At 45.5% G+C, this 17794-nt stretch overlaps 2 protein-coding genes across 11 annotated transcripts in view; one reads left to right on the top strand and one right to left on the bottom strand.

Moving 5' to 3' along the window:
* The window catches only part of NHSL1 (NHS like 1), a 191560-nt gene extending 186576 nt beyond the window's left edge, over nt 1–4984 (top strand). For all 6 annotated transcript variants that reach the window (XM_036415169.2, XM_036415167.2, XM_036415170.2 and 3 more), the window contains one exon: nt 3083–4984. In XM_036415169.2, coding sequence (XP_036271062.1) covers nt 3083–3779 — 697 coding nt within the window. In that variant the 3' untranslated portion in view covers nt 3780–4984. The remainder of the gene's footprint in view (nt 1–3082) is intronic.
* HEBP2 (heme binding protein 2) lies at nt 4009–15811 on the bottom strand. Of its 5 annotated transcripts, XM_036415179.2 has the most exons (5): nt 15629–15810; nt 14954–15089; nt 14003–14183; nt 6308–6409; nt 4009–5606 (listed from the first exon to the last, which is right to left on the bottom strand). In XM_036415179.2, the coding sequence occupies exons 1-5, from the start codon at nt 15728–15730 to the stop codon at nt 5597–5599; spliced, it is 531 nt and encodes a 176-aa protein (XP_036271072.1). In that variant the 5' UTR covers nt 15731–15810; the 3' UTR covers nt 4009–5596. The 5 variants fall into 5 exon arrangements, with proteins under 5 accessions (XP_036271072.1, XP_036271067.1, XP_036271068.1 ...); XM_036415174.2 differs by lacking the exons at nt 4009–5606; nt 6308–6409 and adding an exon at nt 9536–10143; XM_036415175.2 differs by lacking the exons at nt 4009–5606; nt 6308–6409 and adding an exon at nt 9536–10089 and having other exon boundaries at nt 15629–15806.
* Nucleotides 15812–17794: the final 1983 nt, after the last annotated feature.

Below are 17794 nucleotides of genomic sequence, written 5' to 3'. Positions count from 1 at the left end.
TTCGTGTGGTATGGAATGCACCGGGTTGCTCAGTGTGCAGGCATGTGTATTTATAACGGCAGTCCGCAGGGAAGTGTTGCCTGGCCGCTCTGTGTACTAAATACTTGGTCTTAGTGAGAACCCAACTGTTGTGGGCCCAAATTACAGCATGCTTGTCCTAAAAATATGCCAGAGATCTTCCTTATATTTTATTTTAGCAACCTTCTTGAGGCCCTGAAAATTTTGAGGTTTCTTCTACTAGAGAATTATATCTAGAGCGTAATCATAATTATGTCGACAGCAGATGTGGGACTTGGCCTATCTGAATTAGCCTGTGTGCACATGGTAGCCCTCAAGTCCACGCAGGATGGGATTGCCAAGAGAGAGCAAGGACACGTGCCGGTTTTCATGTTAGCACAGGCAGTACATTAGCGGACATAATCCAAATCCGCCTAAAGTTCCTGGTTTTTAGGGCTTTATTTTATATCCCCTTCAGTACCCAAGCTAATAGTTCAAAGTAAGAATATCTAAATTGAAACATAGCTTTCAAGTTTTAGAATGCAAATAAATTCACTTCAGATTGGAAGCCAGATGGAACATGTAGCACACCAGTTGAGGTGTGAAATTTTTATATTCATTTAAAGTAATTAGTTTTCAAGCCGGAGTTAACTGTTTAAGCGCCTTTTACAGCCACCTTTTAAAATACACACACAACATAAAAGCAGAGCATTCATGTGTTTAGACATAATTCTCACTTTAGAGGGCAGCTGTTGAAAAACACTACTTTTTATAAATTTCCATTCCTTCCCTTAATTCTGAATCTGCAGTTAAAGGCCATAGCTTTAATCAAGGATGGCTGTGGGTTGTTGTGTGGCACTTGGCACATTCTCTTCGTTGAAAAACCAAATAAAAAACAATATCACAGACCAGTACCTGCAAAAATGGGTCTAAAGAGTGAAGCTCTGTGACTTCACTCTTTAGACCTCAGGTACCTTCTCTGGTCAGACCAAACCACCTGAAATCTTTTCCAGCTCTGCAATTCTGAGATGTTAGTATTTCTGTGGTTTCTGTCAGTCCCTCATTACCTTACTCTAGAACTGTGGTTGACAAACTGCGGCTCTCGAGCCACATGCGGCTCTTTGGCCTCTTGAGTGTGGCTCTTCCACAAAATACCACAGCCTGGGCGAGTCTGTTTTGAAGAAGTGGCATTAGAAGAAGTTTAAGTTTAAAAAATTTGACTCTCAAAAGAAATTTCGATCTTTGTACTGTTGATATTTGGCTCTGTTGACTAATGGGTTTGCCGACCACTGCACTAGAGCATTGCTTTTATTGACATCTGAGCAGGACCATTGAACCTAGATATCATAGGCAGGCTCTGCATTCCCAAAGGGGCTGGTGCCACATCAGGTCTGGCCACCTTTCAGCCTCCAAATTGGGAATTGGGTCCTTACTACTTCCTGTTTTCCACTTTGGTGGCTCCTTTTTGGCCAGAAGCATGGGAGGACCCTGGGAGCATCAAACCCAGGACGGCCCTCATGGCCCACCCTCCTCCATGCCTTGCTGTGCAGGTCACATGACAACAGGACTGAAGCCTGACCTAGAGGCAGGAAGGGAAAATATATTTTCCTAAGAGACACTCTTAAGGTTTATTAAGCACATTCTCTGTGCCTGACATTTTGTGGCTGGCGTTGCATCCATCTGGATCAATAAATTATGTGCTTTCTGCTGTTAATTCCCCTTTTCCATATAGGAAACAGGATCAAAAACTTTAAGTTGCCCAAGGTAATGAACAAGGTCACTTTAAGCAATGGGAGTGAACCCAGGTCCACGTGACTCCGTGGATTCTTTATCACATTGAATCCTCACAAACCTGTGAGGCTGATACCATCATCCCCCTTTGACAAGTATGAATGCCGAGGTGCAGCATAGAGGAGCAATGGTCCAAGGTCACGCAGCTAGAAGTTGGTAGCGCTCATGTTCAACCCTTGTTCTGTGTGTACAGATAGTACACCCTCCCAACCTTTCCCTGCTGCGTATTCTAGAATTTTATAGCAGAAAAGGAAATATCCCCACATCTTTACTCATCAGATGTACCATGTGTCCTTAAAGCAAGTCCACCTGTACTTGGCTAAAGGATTCCTGGCGCCCTGAGCTGTTGTTATGAAAAGACCAGCAAGGGGCCACTTGCTCGTCTGCTTTATTATCTCTGACTCGCTCTCAGCAGAAAGCACATGGAACAGGGAGGTTCTTAGTGACTGAGGTAGGAAACATTTTACTTTTCCCCTCTCATGATTTTCTTGATCATCTAGAATAGGGGTGTCAAACTCAATCAGAGAAGGGGCCAAAATCTAAAATCCAGCCTAAATCGCGGGCCGAATGGTTTACTGAACAGTCATAAACTGTCATTGTGATGGAAACGCAGCGGAGTGCAGTGATGACAGCGCGGTGCGGGCCACATTGCAAGGCCTGGCGGGACGGATTTGGCCCGCGGGCCTTGTGTTTGACACGTGTGATCTAGAAGTTCACTGACATGAGTCACAAAACAGGATGTGGTGTGGGCGGTTCGCTTTTGTTTCCTGGACCATTGGACTTCTAGGAGTTGACAAATGGCCCAGTAAGAGCCAAGGAAGACAGGTTTTATGACAAATTCTTGTAGGATTGTTCTAGAACCTGGGTGGGGGCCCTTCTTGGTAGAGGGGACAGGGTATTCTGGGAATTGGCTTATCTGTTAGGCCTTTTCATTGCCAGCACCATAAAATCCAATCAGGATTTCTCAGGGAGCGGGCCTAAGCCATCAAGTAGGACATCCCTGAGGGCTTCCGGACTGTGAGAGGGGGCAGGCCAGGTTGAGGGGACCCCCCACCCCCACACACACACACACCCCGCACAAATTTTCATGTACCAGGCCTCCAGTAAGTTAGTAAGTATAGCTGGGTCATGGGCACACATGGCAAATACAATGAACTATTCTTGTGCATGCATGGGTGTTGGAGGATTACATAAATGGTTACCTGAATGTGCGGTAAGATAAGCAGGGTGGCTGTGGCTGACATCCAGTGGCCCATTTGGAATTAGCCTTTATCTTAATGTTTTTAAATCTCAGATCCAAGAGGAAAGTCCTTGGCCGTAAAGACTCTGAGGACGATCACGCCAGGAACCACTCTCCCTCCCCACCAGTGACTCCCACGGGCGCCGCCCCCAGCCTGGCCTCCCCAAAGCAGGTGGGATCCATCCAGAGGAGCGTCCGCAAGAGCAGCACCAGCAGCGACAACTTCAAGGCTCTGCTGCTGAAAAAGGGGAGCCGGTCAGACACCAGCGCCCGCATGTCCGCGGCCGAGATGCTCAAGAACACAGACCCTAGGTTCCAGAGATCGAGGTCGGAGCCTGCGCCCGACGCTCCCGACAGCCCGTCCAGCTGCTCCCCGAGCAAGAGCCGAAGGGCCCAGGAGGAGTGGGCCAGGAACGAAGGCTTGATGCCTCGGAGTCTGTCCTTTTCCGGCCCCCGGTACGGCCGCAGTCGAACCCCGCCTTCTGCGGCCAGCAGCCGGTACAGCCTGCGGAACCGCATCCAGAGCAGCCCCATGACCGTCATCTCAGAGGGGGAAGGGGAGGCCACGGAGCCTGCGGACACCAGGGCTCGCCGTGCCCTGGGTGCTGCCAGGGGCTGTTCCCTGGACGGACTGGTGGGGGATGACATGGTTGGGGGCAGCCTGCAATGTGGCCCCGCAGACGGGACAGCCAGTGCCCAGGGCAGGGGCCCATTGGAACAGTGCGGGGGTGCCCTGAGGGAAGCGAGTTAGGGGCAAGAATGGGACCTCCCAGGTGACAACCCACCGCTCCAGGAAGCCCGAGGAACCCTCCACTGTCTGCCCAGGGGTCCCACCCGTGTGCGTGCCGTGGACCCGGGCGCTGCCATGCCTGCAGTGGGTGAGGGTCCCTGAGGACTCGGCACTTGCCCTGTGGCTTAAAAGCAAGTAGAAGCTTAACTTCTGAAAGTGCTTCCTGGGGAAGATTTTTTTTTCTTTTTTCTAAATGTTGGGTGTGTGTGAACAGGTGTGTATGTGTGCATTTTGAACACTTTTTATGTTTAAAAAAATAGACACACAAACAACATGTACAGATATAGGAGGGGGAAAGACACAAAGTAATGGAGGTTTCTGGACTAGGTGGTGATGCTTTGAAAGTCTGTTGTGGAAATGAGTGGGTTCTGGAAGGGAGAGGACCGCTCTTGGAGAACGAGGTGGTAGATTTGCTGGTTCTGAGTGCACAGAACGCATGGGTATATGCACAGGTGTGCTTTCATGGTGAACCCGAAAGGTAGGGAAAGGGCTAAGTGACTAATTGGTTCAGGTACTTTTTTCTGGGGGAAAAAAGGCTTTTGTTTCTTTTTTTGTAAAAATGACAAACATGTGGAAGTGGAAACGCTGTGGTCGGAGCCTGCTGCCCTGCAGCCACAGACACCACTCTCAGCCCGATGTTTAGAAACATGGGTGATTTTTAAATGAATTTCCTCCTTTCTAGCGAGGACCTTCGAGAACTGAAATGAGGGTGTGCACATGCAGAGAGGGTGAGAGAAGGCAGAGGAGCGAGTGATACACTGCTGCAATTTGTTTTCTGCTAATGAAATAAACTTATTTTTCAGAATGAAATTTGAAAACTTGCACTACAGAACTGTGGGTGGAGCTTTTCCTTGTACAACTGTTTTTTACCAGAGTTTAAACTTACGTTTGGCAATTTCTTACCACTTGAAACGTCAACATTTGCTAACTTTTGGATATCCTTTTGGTTACACCAAAGAAAAAGTTATGGCTATTTTTCCTTGAACTGCCTGCAGTACCATATCCTCACTGAGAAAGGTTTATCGAAATCTATTATATATTATCTTACTTTGACAAAAATGCTGAATAGCTCTTGTTAGTCTAATAAACTGATAAAAATTGGTAGGGCTTGGCAATGAATTGGCCCTGGGAAATGAGTTTTTAGATTAAAAAGATTTTTTTTTGCATCACATGGTTTGTGTGTTTTTATATACTTTTTTATAAATAATTGAGTTAGGTAATTACCTCCCAATCTTCTTTAGTTAGAATTTAACACTTTTAGACATGGGAAAACGTGTGTATTTATTTTTATGTCATGTTCTTGTGCTTCCCTCCCCCCCCCCCCCAATGCCCTTCCGACTGCCATGTACTTGATTTGTTGGTGAAATAAAATCGGTGTCTTGTCTTCATTAGAGGGACCTAAGGTGGCAATGCTGAGATGCTTAGATTACATATAAGACAGCTGCCCAATGTCATCTTCCCTGATGTGAAAATATCATCTCAAAGTTGGACCACACAGGCCAAATCATCATAAGGATCAGATGCCCACTTTAGACACATCTTTGAGACAAAAGCAAAACAAAAACAAACCAAAAAAACCTCTAAAGAATTAAGGCTTCTTCCATTCTCTGAAAAAAAAAAATTAAACACTTCGTTTTACACAATAGAAATCAAGACCTGACCTTTGGCCAAAAGCAAAGGACTTTTTACCTGTTGGAGCAATTATCTAGTACACTGGGAACAAGGACTTTTTTCTTCTTAATTTTAGAAAAGTAGTGTTGGCTTTTGGATATGAAATCTCATAGATAGCTAGAAAAGATTAGAATGTACATGGCTATCAGAGAACTTGAACTTAATATACAAATCATATATGTTGAGGGTAAGATAAGCAACATCAACACTAATTATAAAACTTTAAAAACCCCATTTTTAAAGGAAAATATATTAGGTTTTTAATTTGCTTTGAATGAAACAATTGCAAAGGAAATATTTGAACATTATTTCCTTTTGTGAGTACATGGGTTTTTTAATAATGTGCAGAACTGCTGAGTGCTTTGTTGGATGCAAACAGAAGAGGAGTGAAGACCAGACGGTGCCCGTGGGAGGTGGGACCCAACAGAGAGGAGTTAGAACATCCTAGGCTCTGGATGGTGCCATCTCAGAGGACATCCGGGAAAACAACTCCAAACGATGTCCCAGGGACTTCTGAAGAAAATGTGAATAATGCACTGACTGGTAGTCCTGATGATGTGATGTGGAGAGATGGATGACATACAGGGAAACAAGCATCTAGATTCCTTCCTGAACCACTGGGCATCTTTAGTTTTACTCTGTATTCCTCGGGGCCAGCCACAGTTAACAGAGCAGATCATACTTAAACACTGAATGAGGGTAGAGTTGACCCTTCTGCCCTGAGACCTTAAGTGCCAGGTAGTCATGGATAGAAGCCCCAGGCCTAAATGATTTCCACTCTGGTTTTTCTAAAAGTTGGGAGAGAAACTAATACCTATTTGGATTGTCCGTTGGAAGCAGCCTCAACTTGGGCCTGATTTCTGCCCTCCTGTTTCTGAAGAATATTGATTGGAGCCATTGCTTCTCGTGTGTGGATGAGTCAATGTTTGTGGAGGATCACAGTGACAAGAAAGGTAGTGTTTCTGTACTTCTTACTCCCCACCCACCACCACACCCAGCTCTGGTGGCCTCCTGGGAGGCCAGGTGAAGCTAGAGATTGGCTTTATTGGTCTGAATGTGTTTTCTGTCCATTAAGTGAATATGAATAATTGTGTGTATTGCTGCAGTTCTGTCATGAAATGAGCAAGTCTGGATACTTTGGCAGCTATTAGGATATTGTTGGGGGAGGCGAGTTTTGGATAAAGCATGGACCTGATTTTTGAGGTCTCTTTTTCTGTAATAAGCTATTCCGTTACTATAATCTAGTTTCTTTAAGTAAGTTGCTTTAAACTACCTTCCACACGGGTCCACCTTTATTTACAGAACAAAGACTAGAGCAAGTCTGTAGTTGTGTGTTCAGCAATGGAAAAAAATTTAAAAAAAAAAAAAAAAAAAGCTCTTTATTAAATACATCTCATGTCCTAGATGAGGATGAGGAAGTTCTAAGATAGAAAAATTTGGATGAGAAAGCTGAAGGAACTTCAAACCTAGTGAAGAGAGGCATCAACAATGGACTACCCTGTAGAACAGATCAGCGAGGGAGGAGAGGAAAGGGAAGAACATTCAGGGTAAATCCGGCCAGGACCCCAGCCGGCACGCATTCTCTTTACCAACAGAACACATAGAATTGGTTCAGGCTGGCAGTGCGCCCACCTGGACTGCCAGACCCCTCTCCCCCACTGTTGTCTGGGAAGTTGCTTTCCTCATGCAGGTGCCATTCCTCTTGTGGCTTCCTTCCCCCTCTTCTCCCTAGAATGGTGGGAAGCTGGAGGAGGGACAGGGCTCTTGCAAACTCTGAAGCTCCAGTAAGGATGGAAGGCAGAGGAGCCTGGTCCAGTGAGAACACCTCAGCTGTCCATCTCCAGGCTCACCTGGTGAGTATTTTTCACTGACTTTGCAGGAGAGAGAGATGGTTCTCAGAGGAAGATGCCACAGCTTCTGACTTAAGGGGGTGGGCAAGGCATTGGCTGTGGTGAACCTGAGGTAAGACTGCACAGATGAGGAGCTCACCAAGCATAGGGAGTTGGCAGAAGTCATGCCAGATTGAAGAAACAACCTGAGCAAGGACACAGAGCCAAAGTGTTTAGAGAAAGCCATGTAGCTAAAAGAAGTCTCTAGTAAAACAGTGAGGTGTGATACTGGAATGGCCACCTGGAGTAAGAATGCAGAGGGCCTGGTATGTCATTTAAAAAAAAAAATTAGGATTTTGTTTTGTAGTACTGGAGAATAACAAAGGTTTTTAAGAAGGGAATTATGTAACTTGGCTGGGTTCTTAGCCTTGTTTACAAGCTACACATTCCATTGGTGGGTTGTGGTCCATGAGAGTGATTAGAGTGTGTGGAGAGCAAGAGCCTGATGAGGAAGGGAAAGGGGCTAATGGATGGAGCACGAATTAGACCATCAGCAAAGATGCAAGGTTTAGCTTAAGAAAAGGTCCAGATATGAATTTCCTACAGGTACAAGAATAAAAATCGCAAAAGTTGACATAAGGGATACCATGTAATCATGCCACCTACATACATCATTACAATAACTGACTCACTGCCATGAAAATTACTCTCGGATTGATCAGGGCTGGAAAAGGTTTATGCATTATGGGAGAGGAAGGGAAAATGAGATAGTGGGATTTCAATAGTATGAAATTGCTTTTTTATTGAACACGTTTCAGATTCAAATATCTGAGTGACCAGAAATAAGTTCTCTTATTTAAACTGATATTTATTGCGTAAGAGAAGCCTATTTTATATAGGACTGTAGAGGAAGTGTTGAAATAGTTACCTCTTACCATTAGGGACTGGTATTGTGGACATTTGTCGGGAGGGCTAGAGAGTAGTCTCTAGTTGGGGACAGTAAATGAGTTAAAAAAGAATTTTTGTCTTTTGGCAAGCATAAACATGCAGAGAATCAATTATCAGTGTAAACAGATGATTATCTTTGGAAAATAATTGCCTGGGATTTTAAAATTTATACTCATAATAATTCCAGAACCAGAAATCTAGCTTTCTATCAAAAATTAGTCTAAAAGGTATGTCTGAAGCTATCATCATGATATGCATGTGATTATGCATGTGATATGCAAGAACACCTCCAGACGGTCCTAGCCTACTCTTGACCACTACCTGCCAGTGGGCATAGTGGTTAACAGCATGGACCAAGGAGTCAGCTGCCTGGACTCCAATTGGCCTCTGTCCTTAGTTTCATCTGAGGCATGTAACCTAGCATCCGTGCCTCAGTGTCCTCATCGGCAAAATAGAGATGATGCGATGTGGCACACAGCATTGGATTTGGTGATTCAGGTAAAGCACTTGGGATGATATACCTAGAAGACAATCCAGAGCTAACTGCAGGTATGTTAGTCGCTTGTATCCAGATTAGGGAGATCAATTTTAAGAGATAGTATATATCGTTGGGGTTGAAAGGACCTGAAGCATCCTCTGGCCTCACCCTCCCATCCATTGGACACTCAGATCTCCTATGTAAATGATCATGTGTTTCCCCACTTAAACCACCCAGTGCTGGGAAATGGAACAAGTATCATTCATGGGAAGCTCTAATTATTGGATGTTACTGAGGTCCAGCTTGCAATGATCATCCTCCAGGAGCCCACAGCAAAGCTAATGCCTTTCCCCCACAACAGGATTCGAGGCACCTGAATGTGACACCTTCCCAGGACAAACAGTTTCCAACACAGGTGACAATGTTAACCTCCTTGATTTTGGGGCACCCCACTCTTTTATCAGTCACTATTCCATGACCTCCAGAAAGACGACATGAAATCACTTAAAAATTAAAGTGAATTTTAAAATTATATGTTTGTATACATTTGTTCAGGAAAAACATACCTTTACTGAATATCAAACTTGGATAGGAAGTCCCTAATCTTATAAATTTAATATTTGCCACAAAATATTATCAAAACTTTTGGGTACTGTGTGAGTTTGGGCAGATAGGGAGGAGGAATCAACAGAAGGTAACAGCAGCTGCAAAGAGACAGTTTAATTCTTTGTGTCCAACCCTAACTTCACCTCTCTATGCTGAACAGTACAGTAGTGCCACACAAGGTAGAGCTTTAATATTTTTATTGCTATTATCTGGAGGGGATAACATCCAATTGACACGAATCCAGTAGAAAAAAGCAACATGATTATGATAGAGAAGAAGGGGAGGTAGCATGACATTTCCCTGGAGCCTCATGGAACTAAAGACCCCCAGGACAATGACAATTTCCATGTTCATAGATTGTTGTCCCCTATTATCTGTGTATCCTGATAAAGCTTCAAGCATTAAAAAGGCACATTGGAAATAGGCTCAAGTCCTATGTGTACTGTCAAGGAGAAGGTACTAGACACACATTTTATTTCTAGATAGGTTGATGTCTATATTAAAGTTCAGCCCCTGGCAAAGCTATTTCTTTTCATTTTCTCATTCATTTTCTTTGGAGGGTTCGTTTTTCTGAATCAACCACACTTCATTATTCCTATTAAGCAAATCGAAAGGACTGTTGTAGCCTGCAGTGTAGTAAACCTTTTCGTCGAAAACTTTTCCTTCTTCCCTCAAAACGCTTGCTAATGTCAAAAGTTGTTCTTGATTCTTTTGGGCGCTAGAGTATCCATCGAAAGACCTACAAAGGAGAACGTAAATAACCATGAGTGGCTTTAGTACCCACGCCTGCAGTCTGAAAAGAAAAGCAGGAGCTGATACAATGAAGCTGGATAAAGTCCAGCTTCAAAGCTCCATCTGCTCAGCCCCTGAGCCCAGCCATCCCTTCCTCTAGTTCCTGCTCTCAGTGTCATCTCCACACACCGAGAAGGAGAACCAGGAGGAGGGATCCGGGCCAGCAGCTGGCAGGTAGATCTGGAATTCACACTTCCCATCCTCTAACTCTGCTTCTCAAACTTTAATGTGCACACAAATCTTGCTGACATGTAGATTCAGGAGGTCTGGGAGAAGCCTGAGAGTCTGTATGGTTTCTAACTAGCTCCTAATGCTGCTGCTGGCCAGAGGACCCCATAGAAAGCCACTCCGAAGCCTCTCTCCCAGACTTGCAATTTTCTCTAGAACATTTTGCCTTTCTTCCTCTCCTTGGGCAAGGGACAGGCGCTAATTGATGGATGAATATAATGTAGTTTTGACCCTATTAACTTATAGTCTGAAGCAAGAGACAAACATTTTGGTAGCTCCCTCTCTATAGCTTGAGAAGAGATTTAACAGAGACAGGACCAAAGTGCTTAGGGTCTCTGAGTATGATTAAATCAAGATCAGGGCTGTGAACTGAGTTGGGTCTGGAAGGGAGGGTTTTTGCTGGGCAGAGAAGGGGGAGGGATATGAAAAAGAACAGAAGTCCCAAACTGCGAAGTGTTTTCATAGCGAGGGACAGCATGTGGGCTCAGGAGAAGAACCTTGTATATCATCATCCTAAGACCTTTGGAGATTATTCTTAAAAGGATGTTGAGCAGAAAAGTAACTTGGTCAGATCTGAGTGGATACATGGGAGGTTTGGGATGGGGAAGAACAGACAGCCAAAATAGCTAAATTAAAAAGAAAATCAGGAGCTGGGAAAGTGAGAAAAAAGCTCTGGCCAGCGTGGCTCAGTTGGTTGGGTGCCATCCTGTGCCCTGAGAGGCGGCCTGTTCAATTCCAGCTCAGGGCACATACATGGGGTTTGGGGCTCAATCCCCTGAAAGGGGATGGGGTGTGTGTGTGTGTGTGTGTGTGTAGGAGGCAGCCAACCAATTGTTTCTCTCTCTCCATCTCCCTCTCTCTTTTTCTAAAATCAATAAAAGCATATTTTTTAAAAAGATTTTTTTAAGTGGGGAAAAATAATAAAATATAAAGCATAGATAGAAGCAAAACTATCCTGAGATTAAATCATGACATGACACAGACTTAGCTGAGTTGCTGGAAACATGATGCATTTGATTTTGAAGGTTAAGAATAGGAAACATGGGGAATATGTTCCTTATACGCCTTCTTTAGCATACGTTTTAACATCAGTTTGCCAAGGAAATGGTCAGATAAGATGGAAGTTCTCAAGGGTACAAACCAAACCATGTCTATTTTACTCAATGTCAGGCACCTAGAATCATTCCTGGCATGCAGTCTCCTTCAAATCTTATTGAATAAGCAGGGACCGGTTTGGCACAGTGGATAGAGCATCGGCCTGCGGACTGAAAGGTCCCGGGTTCGATTCCGGGTAGCAGGCACATCCCCAGTAAGGGGTGTGCAAGAGACAGTTGATCGAAGATTCTCTCTCATCGATGTTTCTAACTCTCTATCCCTCTCTCTTTCTCTCTGTGAAAAATCAATAATATATATATACATATATATATATATATATATATATATATATATATATATATAGTTAAAATCTTATGAATAAGTGTAGGAATCTATGTGCGCACCTGTATATAAAACACTGAAGATAAATTGATAAAACTGTTCTATAATTTTCAGCATGTTGACTGATAATTCTGAACCATGTGTTAAGAAATAGTTTGTCTTTTAAATTGTTATTTTCTTTCATAATAGCTAACTCTTAGAATGTTCTGCCTACAGGAAATTTGTTTTCAGGTCCTACTTCTGTGAAATCCAATCTTGAAGCCCCTAATTAGAAATTACCTTCTGTTCTTTGAATTCATATTGTTCTCCAATGATCTATCCATGCTCTGTTCCATAAACAAACACACCAAGCCTCCCCCCGTCAACCTGCCTTGCCTGGAGCCGAAGGGTATGGACAGAGTAACTTACTGGCCGAGGTGCCATTCTGAGTCCTACCTAGAGGATGGCCGTGGGCTCTCCAGAAAGAGAAGAAAGAGGAAGCTAGAAGTCACGCCATGCTCTAAGTATTTTATGTACATTCACTCATTTAATCATGGCAACCCTGTGAGTTAGGTAGGTGCTTTATGATTATGCAGTTTCCAAATGCAGATATCTGGGCAGGGGAAGTCTAGGAAGTTGACTGATGTCAAAGGTAAGGAGATGGGGAAGAACACTGCCTGCTCAGGGGAGAGTGGGAACATCAATGGAATGCAATGTGTCGGGGGAGACAGGGTTGGGACACATTATAAAAGGCATTGTGTGCAATGTGACTGAACAACTCAAATTTCACCCTGAAGCAAGAAGAAACCAACAAAGACTTTTTAATGGAGTGACAGGTTGAGGCTTTTGTTGCCGCTGTTATAAGAAAAGCATGAGTTCCAGGGTGGGGCAAAAGAGAGGAGCTGGGAGGCTACTGAAGTGGAATAGTCAAGATCCGAGATCAGTAGACAAGATCCGAGATCAGTAGACATGGGAGTGCCTTGTCAGCCACTGTGCTCAGCAAAGTATGACTGAGGTGTGGTCCCTGTAAGAGGAAGACTGAGGAAGTAACAATGAGGAAGGACAGAGGGGAACAGAATCACAATCCTTTCTGAGGGGAAGGGGCCCAGGAAGAGGGTGAAGACCATGGAGGTCCTTGCTGGGGAGGCTGTCAGGATGTGGAGGCCCTTGACTGACGCAGGCATTGTTAGATCACTGCCCATGCAAGTTGGGAATTCGGGAAAGGCTTGTTTTAGAGCTATTTAGTTTGATCCCCACCCCTATCCCACATGGAAATGGCCAACAAGTAGGGAACTCGGGCTGGAGACATTAAATTTGAGTCATTAGACACAGGTATTTGAGATGTTGTGAATAGATCACCCAGAGCAAGCCTGCTTTGACATGAGCATCAATAATAGGCATCAACAGTGATTCTTGGGGTGAGGAGTGGACGAGGAGTAGAGGAATGACAATAGAGCAACATTCTGAGTTATAAGATGGACAAGTATCAGGGAACAGACTAGTCAGCACGCAAAGGCTGCAGAGAACCTTGGGAAGGGACTGTTACGTAACAAATGCAGGTACACTGGGGAAGGTGGCAAGAGCAGTTCCATGGAGAGGGTGTGGGCTACAGCAGACGGTGGTGGTTTGAGGTGTACGTGGGAGGTGAGGAAGCAGAGACACAGATTCCTGTAACAGGTTGGTGGTAGAGAAAGGGACTCCAATATGAGATTATTATCATGTACTGTGATCAAATTTCAACAGAGAATTTAATATAAGACATGAGTGGCACAGGTAATAGAAGTCTGAAAAAGTAAAGAACCCATGAACTAGCAGAGGGAATAACCTCAGGAGGCAGCAGCCATCTCTTGTACTGGGGAGCAAACGGTAAGAGTTTGGGGTTATCAGGACCTAGAAGTTGGGAGTTAAGGGATTTTTGTTCAGGCTTACCTAGATGGCAGGTAAGTTTATGCTTTTTGGGGGTGGGGAAGATAATTTGCATTGTGTCCGATTTGTGGAAGGTATGCAACAGACTCTGCGTTAACTGAATTTTGATTAGATTTTGCAGCAGACCCTTGGTAACCTACTTAAAATAAGCCAGAGGGAAAACGCCATAAAAACGCATCAGCCTGTCCTTGTGGAAGGGTGAACAGCCTCCTGAAATTGCATCAGAGCTGAACAGAGGGCAGGACGGTGACACCGGCAGTCAGCAGGGCTATAAATTACCTACCACTTACCGCACAAACACAGTCATAGCGGCTCTGTCTTCAATGAAGACATCGGACTCTGAGGGCCTGGGCGGATCGGGTTGCTGCTCGGAGGGGACGTACAGGGAAACGGTAATGGTAGACTCGCTGAAAGGCCCCGAGCCCGGCTCCACGTAGCTCACCACGGGAGCTGTCATCTTCATTTTCATCTCTGTGCCGTAAAAATACATATTTAAACACAAAGGAGAGCATGAAAGCGAATTTATCACTACTTTTTAAACGTCACCTATTGTTTTGGGATCCGGGTGTCTTGATTTACTTTATGCTATTGGCATAAGTACAGGGAGAGGCAAAAGCAGTGTTACCGTCGTGAGTGTGCAAAACAGAGTTTATTCTTGCGTTATTTATTAATTATTGTACTATTTTTTCCATGCAAGCACCTGCCATCATCTTACTTTTGCCCCACCCTCTATTTGTCTTTAAGATAACTTCCACCGTTCAAAATTAAGACCAAAGTGACTCAGTTATACACTGCCCACATTAAGCGCTTTCTGTACAATTAATATTTTTGGTTGCTACATTCTAAAGGTTTAGGGATAGCAGGGAAGATGAGAGATCACATCGTCCAGTCATTATTTTTACAATTCGGAAGCTGAAGCCCCATTGGCCAACGACCTACTGGAACATAAACAGCCTCAGAGTCGGAACCACAAGCTCAGGCTTGAGACTCTGGGTCTTGTGTTCCTCCCTCTGACTAGCCTCCTGATGTCTCTCACCCACCAGTCCAGCATCAGCCATAAAAGGGACCCAACACTAGTGACAGAGGCCCGGCTCAGTCCAGGATGAGAGGCTGAAAAACAGTAAGTCTCTGTTGATCTGGTTATTTTTGTCTTCTAAATTGGATTGCCTTCATAAGCTCAAACTCAAGAAGAGCCAGGGGACTCCACCACCGTCTGCAATTACCAGGAAGACTGCCCTCACCTTTCTCGTTTTTGCCTTGGATGTAACTGGTCAGCCTGGTGAAGCCGGTCTGGATGGCGGAATCCCAGTCCCTGGATTCCACGGAGGTGCAAACCCACTTGGCTGGTCCGTAGTGTCGGATCTCGTAACTTTCGGGCTAACATGGAACAGAAAGCTTGGGGAAGTCATTCTAAAAAAGGCAGGACGCCAGGTGCAACAGTGCCGGGCCTGGGCTTGGGTTCTGTTTAGGGGCTGCGCCCACTTGGATTGGGCCGTTGGGCCGTTGGGCCGGGCTCCTGAGGGCCGGGCAGGGCCCTTCCCCCTCGGCTCGCAACCGGACTGCGGGGTGGGCGAAGGGTGGAGGATGGGGATGGGGAGTCAGCCCAATTCGAATTAAGAACAAGCATCCGTAAGGGCCCCTCGGCCCGGAGGGTCCCACCTGGGCTGTGGGACAAGGTTGATTCCTTTTCCCCACCCCAACCCCCCACAAAGCAAAGGAATGGAGACGTGGCCGGTACCTGGGCTGTGGCTCCCTGCCGAGTTTTCCCGTTTGTTCAGGGGCTCAGACATTTTAAAATGTACTTTTTCCTAAAATATGTGGGACTCTCCAGCCTCACTATACAAATCAGCTCGAAAACGCCTCCCACCCCGGCCCCTAACCCGGCCTGCACCCTTCGTGCCGCGGGAGGCGCCTACCTGGGCGCCCGAGTCCTCGGGGACCTGCCAGCCCGGCGTCTCCACCGCCGGGGCCTCCGCGCCCTCGGCCGCCCCGGGCCCGGGCTCCTGCTCCTCGGCCATGGGCGGCGCCGTCCGGGAAGGAGCCGGTGCGCGCTGCGGCCCCGAGTCCCCAGTCCCCGCCCCGCCGCCCGCCCCGCGGCCGCGCCTCCTCCCCGCCCGCAGCGCGTCCCCGCCCTGCTGGGCCCTTCTGCAGGGGGAGGCTGGAGGCTGGCCTGCAGGGCCGCTGCACCCTACCCCCCCCCCCCCCCCGCAAACCCCCAATCCCCCCCCACCCAGTTTTATTTATTTATCTATTTATTTATCTATTTAATATATTACAGAGAGGAAGGGAGAGGGATAGAGAGTTAGAAACATCCATCAGCTGCCTCCTACACACCCCATATTGGGGATGTGCCCGCAATCAAGTACATGCCCTTGACCGGAATCGAACCTGGGACCCATGAGTCTGCAGACTGACGCTCTATCCACTGAGTCAAACCGGTTTCGGCTCGCCAGTGTTTTTAATGAACTGGCAGGCGGAGGTGTGGGAGCCAGAGGGGCTGGGGTTGGAGAAGGACCGGGCAGCGGGCTGGCGGGGTTTCCGGTGGAACCGGTTCGGGAATCTCTCCCAAGGCCCCGCCCGCACTGGGAGCGGGCTCCGCAGACAGGTCTCCTCCTGGAAGGGCGTGAGCGAGAGCCTGCACCCATGGGTGCAGCCAGGGAAAGGCAGGAGGGAGTCTCCGCTCCTGGTGGAGGTGGGTGCGCACTGGCGACCCTGAACTCGGCTGTCCTTGTCGGCTCTCCGCTGGGCAGAGAACTCCAAGCCAGGTTTGGCCCAGGGGCCCAGCCAAGGATGAGTGCCTCTCACCCAGAAGGTGGCCTGTGCCTGTCCCTGGGGGAAGTAGATGGACCACTGCCCTGCTTGGAGGGAACCTTGAGTTGCCCTCTTTTATTGACCTCACCTCCCCAAGGACGCCCAAACCTCTGAGTCACCCCACCAAGTCTAACAGGCTGGGGCGAGAGCAGTAGAAGAGGAAGGGAAGATGACTGAGGGGAGGAAGAAATAGGGTGGGGACATGGGCTAGACTCCAGTGTGTTTTAAATCTCTTGGCTGTATTTATTCTTTTTTTTTCTCTAGGAGATTTATTGAGATACAATTTCACATATCATGTAGTTCACCCATTTAAAGTGCATTTAATGGTGTTTAGTATATCCACAATTGTGCAACAATAGCCACTATCCATTTTATTTTATTTTTTATTTTTTTTTAATTTATTTAATGATTATGGTATCACATAATTGTCCTCATCTCCCCATTCCCATCCCAACTCTGTAGGTTGGTCTGTTCTGGACATCTATACAATAAATGGGGTCATTATAATAGGTGAGCTTTTGTGACTGGCTTCTTTCACTTGCTGTAATGTTTTCAGTAGTCATCCATATTGTAGCATTGTAGCATGTATCAGTACATATTTCATTCCTTTTTATTCCTAAATAATATTCTTTTGTATGGTCCTAGTACTATTTAAGCAATGGATGCCCTCTCTTTTCCTTACCCTTCCCTGCCCAAGCAAGTGTGCAGTGGCCTGCAGACATGTGACTCTGCCTAGTGTTTATATCAAGTCTATTATGCAGAGCTAACTTTGAATTATTTAGTAAAGGTTAAATAATGAATTTTGACATTTTTTATAAATCACCTGTTTATTTTAACTTAAGTAACAGCTGTGACTCATTGCTTAGTTGACTGTAAAATTGAGAATATAATTTTACTTTACAGTGAGTTTTTTTTTGTTTTGTTTTGTTTTGTTTTTTAGGGGAACAGGAAGCAATTTACATTTTGTTAAAGAAATCTGTTTTTCTTTTCATCTGCAGAGTACCTTTTATGGTTATCAATGCCTTCTTGGGGGCTTTTTACTTATAGAAAAACTGAGGCTAAATTTGGAGACACTCGTTTTATAAGGTGTGGAATATGCAATTAATGAAGATAACAGCAAGTGACTAAGCTGCATTATCTATATTTACAAGGTGATAATTAGTTATAAAAAAGAACAGAAGAAAAGAAAGCAAAGCATTTATTTAAAAATAATAAGATTTGTATTAGGACAAATTTAATGAAATTCAGAAGGCTCAGGTTTAATACCCATA

The sequence above is a fragment of the Pipistrellus kuhlii genome, unplaced genomic scaffold, assembly GCF_014108245.1.
Source record: "Pipistrellus kuhlii isolate mPipKuh1 unplaced genomic scaffold, mPipKuh1.p scaffold_m20_p_5, whole genome shotgun sequence".
Taxonomy (NCBI): domain Eukaryota; kingdom Metazoa; phylum Chordata; class Mammalia; order Chiroptera; family Vespertilionidae; genus Pipistrellus; species Pipistrellus kuhlii.
The sequence above is the reverse complement of the archived record's forward strand: the minus strand, read 5'-3'. Positions and strand labels throughout refer to the sequence as shown.

What these genes read in the sequence shown, in the direction of transcription:
- HEBP2 (XM_036415174.2), bottom strand. Translation starts at nt 15,730, where the DNA reads ATGGCCGAGGAGCAGGAGCCCGGGCCCGGGGCGGCCGAGGGCGCGGAG. An exon ending in CCAAGGCAAAAACGAGAAAG is followed by an intron (nt 14,184 to 14,953) that starts GTGAGGGCAGTC and finishes TTTACGGCACAG; the next exon opens with AGATGAAAATGAAGATGACA. An exon ending in GCTATGACTGTGTTTGTGCG is followed by an intron (nt 10,144 to 14,002) that starts GTAAGTGGTAGG and finishes TTTTCTTTTCAG; the next exon opens with ACTGCAGGCGTGGGTACTAA.